Source organism: Talpa europaea (genome assembly GCF_964194135.1).
Source record: "Talpa europaea genome assembly, chromosome: 6".
NCBI classification, from domain to species: domain Eukaryota; kingdom Metazoa; phylum Chordata; class Mammalia; order Eulipotyphla; family Talpidae; genus Talpa; species Talpa europaea.
Window position 1 is genome coordinate 86,772,081 of NC_140072.1, and position 16,358 is coordinate 86,788,438.

General features: G+C 30.6%; 1 protein-coding gene across 3 annotated transcripts in view; it reads right to left on the bottom strand.

Annotated features, from left to right (window-relative positions):
- NBEA (neurobeachin) overlaps positions 1-16,358 on the bottom strand; it is a gene marked incomplete at both ends in the record, with an annotated part of 593,662 nt that overhangs the window by 333,294 nt on the left and 244,010 nt on the right. For all 3 annotated transcript variants that reach the window (XM_084235096.1, XM_084235095.1, XM_084235094.1), the window contains one exon: positions 9,159-9,220. In XM_084235096.1, the coding sequence (XP_084091222.1) occupies positions 9,159-9,220 (62 nt within the window). The remainder of the gene's footprint in view (positions 1-9,158; positions 9,221-16,358) is intronic.

The window sequence follows — 16,358 nt, forward strand, 5'->3', positions numbered from 1 at the left end:
ACTGCTTATTTTTTATGAACATCATATAAATATATGATTGGAAAAGTTAAAAATAAGAAATGAGTAATAAATGATTAGGCCAAAGAGAAAATTACTGATTTGAAGGTCAACCATAAAAAACTGTTAGGTAACAAAGAAATACATACATATATGGCTACTGAACAAAAAGTTGACATAGCATAAAAAGATACACATAAGGAGATTTCCCAGGATCTAAATATACTGTTAAATCATATAAATAAATTTAACACATTCAACATGAAAAGAACAGTCTCTTCAAAAAAGAATACTCTCTTTATGCAGAAAAAATGAAGTAGGATCCACACCTTTCACCATACATAAACATTAAGTCATAATAAACAAAAAACTAAATATAACAACTAAAGCGTAAGACTATTAGAAGAAAACAGAGGAAAATCTCCATGAGCTTGGATTTGGCCATCTATTTACATGCATTTATAAATAAAACAAGATACCAAATGTATAGGCAACAACACCAAAAATAGAGAAATTGGATATAAATCTTTAAAATTATAAATTTTTGTGCTTGAAGGAGCCTATCAAGAAAATAAAAATAATCCACAAAACTGATGAAAATCTTTACAAATCATACATCTAATAAAGGTTTCAACCGAGAATAAAGAACACCTGTAACTCACTAACAACAAAAAGCCCAATTAAATAATGGGCAAAGAACTTGAATAGACATTTCTCCAGAGAGAATATACAAATTGCCATAAGTGCACACAAAGACAATCCACATAATTAGTCATCAGGGAAATACAAATCAAAACTGTACTAAGACAGCACCTCACACTCTCTAGAATATCTATAATTCAAACACTAACAATAAATTAAAAAATAATGAATGGAAAATAAGAAACCCTTCTTCATTCCTCATGAAACTCTAAAACAGTACAGCCATTCTACAAAACTGGCATTTTCCAAAAAAGTAAAACACAGAATTGCCAACTGAGTCAGTAATTTCACTTCTTAAGTATAGACCTAAAAGAATTGGAAATAGTGCCTCAAATATTTACTTGTAGGCCACTGTTTAAATAGAGTATTATTCACAATAGTTAAAGATAGAAACAACCCATATGTTCATCAAAAGATCAATGAATGAATAAAATGTAATACTATTCATATAGAATGTAATATCATTAAACTGTAAAAAGGGATGAAATTTGAATATATGCTCCAACAGGAATGAATCTTCAAAACATGTAAAGTGCTATCAACTAAACATTAGAGGAAATAGAGTGTGAGGTTTTCTTATATGAAATATTGAAAAGAAGCAAATCACAGAGACAAAAAGTGGACTAGAGTCTGGAGAATCACTACTTCTGGGTACAGTTTTTGTTTGAAAGTTGAAAATTTTTGGAAATCAATCATGAATGACGGTTACAAACTGTGAATAGATTTAATAGCAATGAATTTTGCACTTAAAATGGTTAAAATGGCATATTTATGTTACATACATATTACTACAATAAAATAAATTATCTTTGGGATTAAAACCATTTTCCTTTTACCATGAATTAATTCAATAAGAACTGACAAATATCTATCAACATTATATGTTGGGCACTGCAGTAAGTATGGATGAGATAGCAGTGAGCAAAACAGATGACAACAGCGGCAACAAAAAAAAAACATGGTTTGTTATAGTGTAAATTTGTAGGATAATTGAAACAAATAACTTCTATATAGTGATTTAGAAGACTCTAAGGCTTTGTATAATCCTTAACTGGTCTTTGCTTATGGGTATTCTAAAATAAACATTCTATAATTTAAAGTGCTGTCAATAAATGTTAAGTATGTTGCTAATTACATATAATACATATTTTCTCTATTAATTGAATGGGAAACATCAAAAAGACAGGAAATAAAGGACATGATAATAAGTCTAAAGAAAAATTACAGTGTAATGGATACAGCAAATCATGTCATCCATTAAAACATGCACTCAAATAATGTGAAGAGATACCTTTATTCACTATTCAGATGCATGCACTATAAATGCTAAGTGAAATGATAGAGTGATTAGATCCCTATAACAACAAACCAACTTTATGAAGGAAAGGAATTCGATAAACTATGAAGAAATAAGGTAATAATAATCCTGCATTTTGTTAGTGATAGTTATTTATCTCAATATATGGAATAAAACTGCATTAATGTATGTACACACAACACATATAAATGTATGTAAAATTTTATAACATTGGATTACATAAGATGGCACTACTGAAGGAAGCTGTACAAAGGTACATGGGACTCTATTATATTTTTGCAACTTTTTGTGAATCCATAATTATTTAAACAACAACAACAAAAGCACAGGAAAAGATGATCATAAATAAAATTGCAATGGAGAAAAATAGGACACAGAACATTATTTATTACATGATAGTTAATCAAAATAAAGTATGTTGATATATACAAAGAACAAAAGGAAAAAATTCATCAGAAAGCAAAAGAATGTGTCAAAGTTATAGGACTGTGAAATACATTTTTTTCAAAGCTGTTGTAATATGACTAAAGAATTTATAAGCAGAGAAACATAAAAATAAGAGGGAAAATAAATAAATCAAAATCACTGGAAAGAAATAAAAGGAGTGGATAATGTGGCAAAGTATGGAAAGGAGCTTCAGTTAGGCTGTGGTCTGTTTTGATGCAGTGAAATCTGTATACCTCAGAATATGCTGGTTCCTTTTCCCCTACCACAGAAATTATAGCATTAATAAGTATTATCCTAAAGATTGTCGAGACTATTAATTTTTGTCCCAATTTGGAAGAATTACGAGAATTCAGACATTAAAAAACTTAGTCATTTATCTATTTTTTCCTATGGATATGATAAATTCTCCAAGAGTTGAAGTAAAAGGAGTAAAGAATAAAAGATCTCATTGAAATGATCAAAGTTATATGAATTATGTACTCTTTAAATCTTTGATTAAATCTTCAGAGGGATGCTATAAATTATATAGATAACAGTTGAGTCTGTGCTCCTGTTGCAATTATTCAGTAGCTATTTGCCTTAAGATACATTAAATATATATTTTCTGATGTTTTATAGATATATTCTTTCTTTTTTCTTCAAACTATTTTACTCCATAATTTTCTCCATATTTTCCAATAATTTAAAATATGCATTATGATTCAAGTTGAAAATAACTTTTATGTGCCACATTTTAAAACTTCTGCTTAACTTTTTTATTCATACTAGGAAATATTACATACTTTATGGTAAGAAACATGATATAATCTATCAAGTTCAAAAATCCAAAAATCTTTAAATAAAGAATTTGCTCATTTAACTTTGAGATGATGGTATACCACAGACAATAGTAAGGTTGTATACCTTTAGAGAAAAATGTATAAATTTGTTTTATATTCATGAATAAAATAGTATCTTTGTTTTGATCACTACTCTTTCCCACCCTACTGAATGGAAAAAACATATCTGCATATCATATATCTGATAAGGGACTGAAATCTAAGATCTTAAAAGTGCTTACACAGCTCAACGAAAAGAAAACAAATAACCCAATCAAAAAATGTGCAGAATAGCTAAATAGATACTTCTTCAAGGAAGACATGCAAATGGCCAACAGACATATGAAAAAATGCTCATCGTCACATTATCATCAGGGAAATGCATCTCAAAACCACAATGACATAACTCATCACACCTATAAGAATGGCCCATATTAAAAAAAAAAAAATTACACATAAGTGCTGGCAAAAGTGTAGAGAAAGAAAACCTATTACACTTTTTTTTTGTGGGAATGCAGATTGGTCCAGCTCCTGTGAAAAGAAGTATGGAGATTCCTCAAAAGACTAAAAATGGACCAGCAATTCCATATTCCAATTCCATATGACTCAGCAATTCCACTCCTAGCTATCTACCCAAAGAGCACAAAAATATGAATTTGAAAGGAAACCTGCATTCCTATGTTTATGACAGCTATATTTACAATAGCCAAGATATGGAAACAACCAAAATGCCCCAGAACCGATGAGTAGACCAAGATGTGGCATACATACACAATGCAATAACACTCAGTGATCAAAAAAGGTAAACTCATGCCATTTATATCAACAAGGATGGAACTGGAAGGGATTATTCTAAGCTAAATGAGCCAAAAGGAGAAAGATAAATACTGTATAGTTTCACTTATATGTGGAATATAGAGAAACAAAATAAAAGATCAGACAAAGATAAAGTGTAATATTAACCCTTGAAAGCTGATCATAGATTGGAGACACTCAGGAGGGGAAGGGAAGGAGCAAGGAGAGGGAACAGAGAGGAGAAGAGCATGGTAGAGTGTGGTGTAGTACACTGTGGGCACTTTGGTGCTGGGAAAAATATGATGACTGCATCTAAGGGGAGAAATCCTATATTGTGAAAAAATAAACTAGGATGTTTAAAAATAATATACATTTGTCTTAATTAAAAATAAAAAAGAATAAAAGTAGTATTATTCCTACTGAAAATAGAAATAGAACCTGTAAAAGCAAACATCATAAACTATCCAATGCTATTCATACATTAAAATATTTATCAATCTCAATTTTATCTACAAGCACACCATAATATTTTATATTAAAAAAACCCTCAAGGAAATATTGTTTCTTGTACTGCCGATAAATGCTAACTTCATATATAATAAATAAACCCAAATAAAAATATCGTTTGACTACTCAATTTCTGATTTGCTCCAAAGGAGGCTGGTCTCTGATCTGAGAATGTAACAGGTTCATTTCTCTTTAGACCTTTGCTTAGATGGATACCTCAGCCTGAATCTCCTTCCCTGTTTATGCTGTGTAGAAAAATCTATTAGCATAGTAGGGTCCATCTTTTGTCCATTTCAATACCCTAATACAAGAACATGTTACCGCTGATTCACAGGATCAGTTTTCTGAACCATACATAGCTAGTATTAGAGTATATTCAATTCAAAATATCACACCATAAATTTTTAGTCATTAATTTCAAATTTAAATACAGAGTGGGCATTCATGGATAAAACTGAATTCCTTAAGAAATGGAAGAAAGTATCAATAAATCATTAGCAACCAAAATTCTAAGAAGGAATTATTAAATAATTGAATGTGGTCAATTTCATTATTATATTTAGGATTTTATATTTTTAAAGATACTTGAAAAAAAATCCAGTACATCGCTAGTGTTTTTACATCTTCTTATTAAGCCTATCAAATATTCTTTCAACACTGCATACTCATGAATGAATATTCCTTATTAGGTGCCAATATTCATCATATCGATGTCTCTGTACCTCAATCTTAGGTTTACTACAGTTAAAAGTATGTCTTTTTTCTCTTTTCCATATGACTAAACTGTATCAAATTGAAGGAAAAAAACTGTAAATGTTCAAAAGCAAAATCATTTAAGAAGCAATACTATTCTTTAGTTGTGGTTTTTTTGTAAGAACACTGTGTTTAGATGTGCTGGGTTACGGCCTTGATCACATCATGAAGTCACTTAAAATCCTTTTTATTTAAGCATACAGAGTATTTAGAAAAGAATAAAGTCAAACAAAACCACAAAATAATTCATGATAGTAACTTCATACACAGATCTTAAAGAGACTTGCAAGGCTGAGTTTTATTTTATGTTACTTATACATTTGGGTTTTTTTAATGAGAATAAAATGATTTATTAAGCATTCATTTGCTTAATCAGCAATTCAAGTAAGAAAGTACTTAAATACTAAAAGACGTTATTTTTTACATGAAAGTTTCTCAATATATAAAACATTTTCTACTGACAAATGAGGCACAGAAAAATGCAAGTGACATCTGCTTAGCTTTACTTATGAAAACTTAAAAAAACCCTATGGGATAACATCACTCAATTTTTCCTGGCGTACCTCTGATGGAGACTTCCTAAAAAAAATCTGGAAATAATTACAAACTATTATAGTACCTACAAAAGTTTACTTGAAAACTGAATCTGCTATTCATCAAAGAACACAATACATTCAGAATAATGTAATGGAAAAAGAAGGCACACATATAGAATCATGTGAGGTACCTTAACATCAGCTGATTGTAAAACTTAAAACAAAACAAAACAAAACAAAACTGTAGTCAGAAGATAGTACCAGACCTGTGATATTCTGAAGCCCTCAGCAGGTAATTAACTAACCGATTGCATGCTTTATACTTCACTGATTAAGTATTGATTTTGTCAAACAATATTATTTATTTTGTTTCAGTTCACTTTGTTTCCGAATGACAGAAAACCTTTTTTAAAAAATGTTTTTACATGCAACTTTCATACATATTTAAAAGGAAGAAGAAATAGCTGATTCTGAAAATTTACTTTTATGTCATAAGATGTATACGGAACAGTATCCAAAACATAGCAAAAATTGGAAGGGTTATTTGTGGAACAATAAATGCAATCTAATAATAATGCTATTAACTTCTTAAAATTTAAAATATGTTTTCCACAGAGACCTAAAATTCCAATGTGGGGTAAACTGGATGGCATGTCCCTTAGAGTTTAAAGGCTGTCCATATGAACTGAATTATCCTTGACAAGTAACTCAGACACTTGTAATATGATCTCATGTAAATCTAGACCATATTTTGCACACAAACCACTGGTAATAGTAAGTTTATTCAGGAGCTCAGATAAGAAGGAAAGAAAAACTGACATCCGTATATGTATTATAAACATGAAGTTTCTGAAATAAAAGCATTGAAATAAAAGCATCTAATGTGATGTAGCAAATTAAAGTAGAACAATGTTTCAAGAAATACTCTATTTTTCCTTACTTTTTCAACTCTTAACCACCTATTCTCTCCAAACAAAATTTTATCCTTGAATGGTCTATCTAAATTGGGAAAAATAATATATACATATATATATATATATATATATATATAGTACATCAAGATGGTTACTCACTTAGATTTTCAGCTCTCTTACTAGTGCTAATAACTGATGGTGATAATAACACTGAGCTACCAATATTTGCAAAAGGCTGAAATAAAATAAAACAAAAAGACAACAGAGTACTCTGCAACTTTAAAGATTCCTCAGGATAGCCTTCTGTCTTGGCACAAAGAGAACCTAAGAACTGTGCTAATTCTACAGGGATCAGCTCCACTGCCGAAGAGATGCATTAAAGCTTGTAGAAGAAACCCAGCTTTAGAGAGTGCTATGCCAAGCAATCTTCACAGCCCCATTAGCTATATTTATTTTTCTTTATCAGAAGTCTGCTACTGCTATGGCTGCTAATGGATGAAAATAGGCTATAAATCATCTTGAATTTGAGTAGTAGAAAAAAATGGCAGATTATTTTAAGAAACTGAAGACATGATCATTTTTTGTGTGTGACCTTAAAACCAAGGTTTTACATATCTTTGGAACAATTCATGATCTATAAAACAACTATTAGAAGCTACTTTCACAACAGAGTAGTAAACTCCTCCCATCTGAATAGTATTGATGGAAGATTATTTATTTCTAAAAACGTTTTATGGAAAGCAAAATTTCAGTTTAACAGAAGATGGTATTTTTTTTTATAAGTGTACATTTTAAGTTTCTCAAATGAAGTATATTTAATCAATTAACCACTTGAAATATTTAAGCACACTCTGAATTATTTAAAAAAATCAACTTAAAAATCAAACTGAGAGACGTTTATAACATTGCTTTGCTGAAACATGGGAAGAAAGTGCACTGCATAGAGAGCTTAAATTTCTCACTCTTCCTTTCAATCAATATCTGAGGCAAAGTTTCATCTCTAGGGCCCTTAATGGCAGGAATTCCTGGAGCCAGCAAATGAGTAATGTTAAACCTATGATTAGATGATGAGGCCATCAAAGACACTAGACCCTAATGCTACATTCCTCTTTATTTCTCTGAACTGCAATGAAATCCAGAGCTAAGGAAGAAGGAATTTTAAGATATTTTCCCATAAAAGAATATTTAAAAATATGTATCATCAAGAGTCTAGAAGGACCAGGCAGGTTTCCCAGCATTACTCTCGAACTCAGGACACTGGTATCAAGCAATTATTTTCAAATGCCCTGCAGATGAACTCCTACCAGGGATGCTGTTTTCTTTAACTTCTAACTAATTAATATTCTTCCTGGCTGAAAGGGAGGAAATGAACCTAATGTTACCGTGTGCATATATTCTTGAAGTCAACTTGAAGACTGGAAATCTATAGGTAAGTTCTTGATTGTTTTATCTTTACTAATTTTAAAGGATCAATCGAAATCATATTGTTGTTATTTGGGAGTTAGCTGTGGTTGCAAGTCAGTAACCAGAAAGAATTTAGATGTATTTTCTCTCCAATGAGGAAACATGGGATACGTGTAATAGCTACTTATTACAAACATACTTAAGCTGTTTTTTCATTCTCATATTATAAAATATTTAATATTACCATGAAAATCAAGATTATTAGGAGACTTGACAGAGCTAGTGAAATACCATTAGTTCCTATTTAGACATCAAGAAAATGGAGTATACATACACACATACGCACACATATTTTTACACATATATTTCTTATAAATGCTAAGAAAGCATAGCAAACTACTATAGTTCTATTTTAAATCTTCATTCTGATTATTAAAGTTATATACATAAGTAGATTTTTAGGGTTTATACTGAAAAATACAAATTACATTAAAAAAGAAAGCAGTAAGGTACTTATCAAAAACCACTTATTAATGAACTTTGGATGTTATATGGAAAAATCTAATATTTCATTATCTGTAATGTAATAGAGAAGAAGCCATGCATGTAATTAACAATAAACATCAAAATTATAATTTCTACAGTATCATTTTTAAAGGGTAGTTGTAAGGAAGGGTATCAAAAATATATAACAAATAACAAATACATATTTGTGGATATAGATAGGGTATAACAGAAGGAGAGGGAAGGTAGGAAAGATTAAGGCAGCTAAAGAACATAAAAGGGAGGCAGTATTTACAAGTAAGATCACCTATAAAAATGTCTCATCATACATTATTTTCTTTATCTATGGGATAACAGATGGAAGTTTAAAAATATACACAGACATATATATGCACATACAATATATTGATCACGATAATAAAAATCTTCATGTAGTTTAATGTAATAAATGAGATTTCTGTACCTGAGAACAAAGCAGCATAACAAGCTCAACCACAGATGTGCTGGATTTCATACAAACAAGGCCTGTGAAAAGGAAAGATTAGACAAAATGAAGTTACTATGATAGAAATCATCAGTTCAAGTTAATTCTTTACACATTTTTAACTTATATAATTTTTCTTTAAAATAAAACTAAATGGAAATATGCATTTTATATCATTAATTTAAAAATATCCAGATTTAAGAAGACATGATAGATACTCAAAAGCTGACTTCTTGTCTGGGTTATTTATGTAGTCAAAGCACTTCCTATGTTTAATCAAGGTGGGGGGTGGTTATCAAATCGACAAGGTAGTTAGAGCTGCTCTTATTCTAATGACATTTGCTATGTGATTGTGTCCTAGAGCACAGAACAACAATCACTGAAGGTATGCCTAAATATCCTCCCAAAGACAAAATTAAAACAATTTACAAATAGGTAATTACCCATAGGTTGTCACTTGCTGAATGGTTTTTAAAACAATAAAAAATGAATTTCACACTCAAAATCAACATATCAAGCAATATCCCACTGTTCTGATTTCAAACTCTCTGAATATACAGAAGAAAAAAGCATTAGATGTTATAAAATGTATGTAATAACTACTGCTCATGATCGCTTACTATGTACTGGGCTTCTATGTTACCTGCCTTATGTTACTGTCTCATTTAATTTCCATATATACCTTATGGCATACTATTATTAGTCCCCTTCAATAGGTAAGAAAACACTATTCCTAAAAACATTGATTATTCATCAGGACTTTTCCAGTTAAAAATATGATTTGTATAACATACAATAAAAAAATTATGATTGGTAGTATTTTAAAGTGCCAACACAGGAAAATTAAGCAAGAATTAACAATCTTTGAACAACATTTTTTAATCATCCTGTTTGCTAATTTGAAACATAAAGTTTTTTGCTGCTTTTTTTAAAAAAAAAAACTAATTAACAAACGTGTTTTTTTTCCTTTGTGAGGACAAATTTAATCAGTAAAAGTAATGTATAGGAAGAAATGCCATGGTTTTACATTAGTTGCTGCTAACTGGAAAAGTGAACCAAAACCCATTATTTTTGTCTTAGTGTGATTTCAATAAACAGTCTCAAATGCCTTCTAGTACTAGCATGTATATTTATTGTAGGTAGTAGATAAATACCCTTTTGTGCCTACACTGCTAATGACCCTATCGTTATTATACAGACCGACAGAACAAGCTGCAAAAAGGCATTGGTATTCCATCTTATCCAGATCTTTCCGTAGACAGTTAACTAATGAAATAAGAGGCAGATGTGAAAAACTCATTTAGGAGACAAGTGCTATAATTGATCAGCAATTCTCATGCTCTGGAGCTTGAGAGTCAGAAAAATTAAGGGGACATTTATCACCTGTTGGCTACTTAACTATTTGAAAATCTGACAAAGAAAAAGTAAGTAAAAAGTCAGGGCCATGCATAAAAAGGACCATAATTTAAGATATGTACCCCCATACCACTTATATTTTAAACTCTAAGTTGTATAATGATTAGATTGTCAGGCTATATAAAAATCCTTCATCATAGAGTTTTAAAATAACATGAAATTACATTCAGCTCTCACTACGAACATTTTAATAAACTGACACAACCCCCTAACAAGAATACTCATAATTTTTTACAAACATGATCATTCCATCCTACGAAAAATATAAGAAATGCTTCATCATTGCTTTGTTGAAAGAAAATGACAGTAAGTTGATAGTATAACAAAACTGCAATTTGCAAACAATATGCCCAGTACTTTGACAATAAGGCATTATGATTTCAATTTCATGGACTCTCACACCTTTACTAATATTTTTTTGTATAATTTTGAATACACTGAATTAATGGATTCTCCTCAAAAGAAAAAAAAAAACCTAACATTGAGACTGAGAACACAAGCAGAAGCAAATTTTTGAAGATGCATCAACCTTCTAAATTTATGTAATCACTGTGGATGGAAATATTTATAAATGTTAACAAAATTATTATTTAAAAAATCCAATAATTTTTATTAGAGATACTTGAAATACAAGCATTATTGAATGACACTTTGTCCTCGCACAACTGATAAAACAGTACCTATATTTGAAAATTTAAGATATAAGTAATTAAATATGGTTCTCTATAACTTTAATTATAAGCTCAGGAAAGCCACATTCATTTACTGTTATTATGGATGACTTAGGTTATATATGCATAAGGCAAATATTTTACAAGGCTGTCTTGATTGAATTTTCCCTTTTTCTATCTAGCAATAAATTTATAATCCAATCAAACCATTTGCTGTCTCCTCAGCTGAGCAAAATGAAGTGCTAGAATAAAGGCATTTACAGCAGTGAATAAAACATTATATCATCCCAATTGCTCCATATTCTAATTCAAGTCTTAGATTATTTAACATTTAATAGAGATTTATCAATTATCAATCACCTTTATATATGCTATAACATTTGATTGTCTTAACTCTTTGAACTAGTTTTAATCTCATGTGAAAAACAAAAATGAAGCAATTCAGTGACTAGCCCAAGGTGTTTCAATCAGAATGTGGTGGGACTGGAACCTGAATTCAAATTATATGGAAATCACATTTCAGGCTTGTGCAAAGCTACATAAACAATTAAATAAGAGGATAACAAGTGTGACCAAGAGAATGGTCATAACAATCCAAGTTGCAATTATGTTTGCAAAAATGGAGCTAAAAACACTAGCTTAAGCAAAAGTAAAGAGGAAACAGAAAAAAAAATCTGAAAAGGCTTTTGTAGTTTGGCAGATGGATAATTAAGAACAGGGGGTGTTTTTCAGTGGGAGTGAAGGGCTAGAGTAAAATATACAGAGAGATAAAAAGTGAAAGGAATAAAAATATCAGTATTTTTGAAAGTTAAGAGAAAGAACTAAGTAAAGTTTTAATTCAAGAAATTATAGCAAGGATCAGTTATGGCATTTCCATTCCAAGATGAATGCCCTGTTTTGTTGATTAAAATGCAGCCCCCAAGAGAGCTGTAAATATGTCTATTCAACAAAAATCTACTTAGAAATTGTGTCAAATAAACAGAATATTTTTACCAGCAATATACAATCACTACAATAAGTAACTTGACTGAAAATACTAATCCAATAGTGTATGCAATATGATTACACAAATGCCAAATAATACCTAGAATCTAGACAGTAAAATTGAAAGGGAAGAAGACTTATATGTAAGGGAGGAATTCCAATGGTGAGGAAAACTGTCTAGTAAGCACTTTATTATGATAATTATGAATATATTATGAATGTCACAGTGGAAAGACAAGGTCAGGTAAATGAGTGGCTAAAATATAAGGACTTGAGATGATTAATTAGGTAGACAAATCAGAAATGGGGAGATCCAGGCAGCAAATAAAGAATGGCTATAGCTGAGTAAACCATTATGCAAACGGTGGCCGGACTTGAGGGTTCAAATTTACTAAGAGTAAGAAATCAGTTTCTAATTTAAGAACTATACTCCCTCACCATAAAACAAAACAAGACAAAAGCACTAAAGCCCGTGGAATTGTAAAATGATCGTTGAGCTGAAAGACAGAACTTTAGGACAAAGTTATCTTTAATACAAAGAATACTGAAAGATATAGTGATGCTATTTTACTATTGAGTTGTCGGACTGTCTTTTGAGTCAAGTGGCTTTATGTGTGTGTAGAATTAGAAGATGAGGGAAAACGGACCCTTAAGCTTGAAAACAATGTGGAAAAATGTTTAGCAGGATGTCCCTCTCAATGGGAGAAGAAGAACTGAAAAGTTACAATGACAAAAACCAAAACACTGAAAGGTGGGACTCATTTTTGAAGTAAATCCAAGTTTTCTTTCAGGATGGATTCTCTATAAATAGAGGGGAGCAACAATATCTCTGATGAGGGCAGTGTTCTGAGTATATTCACAATAAATGATAATCAAATGAGTAAATCCAGAAATCATCATTCACTGAGTAACTACAGTAGTGGATAGAGAAAAAAAAACAATAAGGTTTTGAAGAAAAATAAAGGTGCATTTTTTTAGAACAAGGGGCCAATTCATTAAAAAAAGCATTTACTGAGGGCCTCCCCTGGTGGCGCAGTGGTTGAGCGCCGGTTCATTCCCTGGCCACCGGCAAGGGCCCCACAAAAAAAAAACAAAAAAAAACATTTACTGAGCATCTATTGTGCCAGACACCATGGCAGGTACTAAGCTTACAAAAAAGTGAGGAAAGTAGAATAGATTACATAAACAAATTATATATATATATATTTATATTATATATTATAATATATTATAACATATATTTATTGTATCATCTATTGTATATATATTGCATTATTTAATATAAAATATATTTAATTAAATAAGAGGATAACATAATGAATATATATATTATATATTATATATATAAACAATAATACAGAGTTCTAGAAGGTACACAGAGTACAAAGTGTTAGAAGCACAGAGCTGGTAGTATGTCTTTGTAGTATTTGCAGTATGTCTTTGGAGAATTTATAGATAATGTGGCATTTGAGTTGAATGATGTAGAGCGATTCTAGGGGAAATAACGGGAAGTCATCAGAGGTGACAGAGAAGATTCTGAGGTATAATTAAACATGAAATAGATAGTAGAACAAAATTGTTCCCTGGAAGCAAAGAAGATGGAAGAAAGTGAGTGGAAATGAAGACAGAGAGATCAGCAGGAAATAGCACATGTAAGCATACTGTTCCTGCAGGCACCATGTAGTCACTGAAGGAATATAAGCAGGAGGTAGACCCACCGAATGAGAACTATTATGGCAAAGATCACTTTATCTCAGGGGTATAGGAAGAAATCCAAAACTTTAAAGCCTGAGCTGAAGGCACTGGCAATATAAGACAGATTTGAAAAACACTTTGGAGTAAGAAAATAAAATACTTTAGACAACTGAACATGAGGTTCAAAGGTAAATGAGCAAAATGTGAATGATGATACCTGTAAGTGAGATAGGGAAAACGAATGAAGAACAGGTATGCATGATGATGAAACTCATCATGATGAAACTCATCACCAGTTTCATTCTGGATAAAATTAGGAATACAGGCAAAAAGCTAATTTTGAGCTTTAGAGTTATTTGTTTTTTAATATAGATGCTATAACTGTGACAAACCACACATAAACAGATCGCTCAGAAAAGATGGTGTTGAAAAAAATTCATAATTACAGTTTTTATGAGTTCTACTACTAGTACCAGTATTAATCTTAGTCCAGTTTTAAGATCAGTTTTTCTATTTTTCCTCACAATGAAATACACTAGTTTGTTTTCTATCAAATAGAAATGACTATATTTGGATCTAAAAGTTAAGTGGGCCTGGGACTACTTAGTCTTTAACACTGATTTTAAAAATATTTTAAAAAACAGTAATAATTGTAATACTATCTTTAAGAAACTATAATAGCTATTTACTATGAAAGAGCTTTACAAAGTATAATCAAACTGTTATGGCTCTTTTATATTTAGATTTCAAATTTTAACCATAAAAAAGAAAAAGTCTCACTACAGTGAGTTCATTCATTCATTCATTCATTGATCTGCTTTAGTTTAGTTCACTAAAAAAGAAGTTCTCAACAAGGGTGGTGGGAATTTTATGGGGACTATAACTAAGATGAAAATGCATACATTGTACAAAAATGAAAAAATAGTGTAAAATATATATAAAATAAAATAGTAATAATATAATAATAATAAAAGAAGTTCTCACAAACTGATAGTAGTCTTACTGTTTTTAGAATGGGAACAATACAGATGTATTTGGATATATCATATATCAGCAGAATTTTCTGTAAAGGCTCAGATAATATATTTTAGCTTTTTGGGGGGCAGCAACCTTAAGTTTTTGTTACAAATACTCAACTGCCATTGGAGGATAAAAGCAATCATAGACAATACATAAACAAATGACCTTGGCTGTCTTCCAGTTTAGTGTTTACCCATCCAAAGGTGTGTGTATATGCACGTACATTTGTGTAAGAGAGAACACATATGTATACAAACACATTCATAAATATGAGTGTGCATGTGTAAAGATTTCTTAAACTGTAGGAAAAAATGTTAGATGTATGTCCATGGTCTGAAAAAAGGCTTTCTCGAAGATCTTTGCAAATTTAATTATCAGAAAATTTCACATGAATAATGTGATGTTATTTCCAATATTTTTTCCATTTAGTATGAATATCTTTGTGTATCAGTTCAGACAGAGTAATGTGTTTAAGACGCTACCCCAGACATCCCTGAAGATGTTATAAAGGTGCCTAGTACCTTTCTTAAATCTCCAAATATCTGAATTACAAAATAGACCTGGTTCTAAGGTTTTTAGAAAGAAATTTCAGGCATATATTAAAATAAATGTAACTTATTAAAAGTAAGAAATTAATGATACTGTTTTTACATGAGATATACTGAAAGTCATAAAGAAATTTTTATTTTTTTGATTTATTATTTTTATTGACAAGATTTATAGGAACAAATTATGTATTTAAAATCATAGGCCAAGTCCTAGTTCTTACTTAGTTACTTAGCCCATTCATCTGTAATATGTATAACTCTAAGGTCTTAACCTTAAATCAAGAAACAAGTCAAACCTGTGAAAATACCTAAAAGTCAACATTTATATCTCATTTTTGTATTTCTGTTCTATGACACAAAGATATTTTAAGCACCCAACTGGTTTATCAAGGCCTAATTTTTCAATATTAATTAAAATTTCAAGTAATTTGATATTGTACCTATCCCCCACGGAAATTCCACATCGTCACATTCAGAAAAATTAAAAATCCATTTCTGTATGAGGATCGTATGCTATGTGCTTCTAAATTGTAAACCTAGAATGTTTAGACTGCTCATAAATAAAATTAACTATAACTGAAGTTACAGAAAAACAGAAAACAAATAGTCATTTTTACTAAAATGCACTCTCTAAATTGGTGTGTTTGTGGGTGTTTGTGTGTGTGTGTGTGTGTGAGAGAGAGAGAGAGAGAGAGAGAGAGAGATCGAGAAAGAGAGAGAGAGAGAGAGAGAGAGAGAGAGATTCTACTGACACATACAATAGGAATCTTTTTGACTGTGGATACTTTTTTTTCTTATAATCCTGATTCTACAAATAATTTTGCATTGTGGTAAAGTCTCTTTCA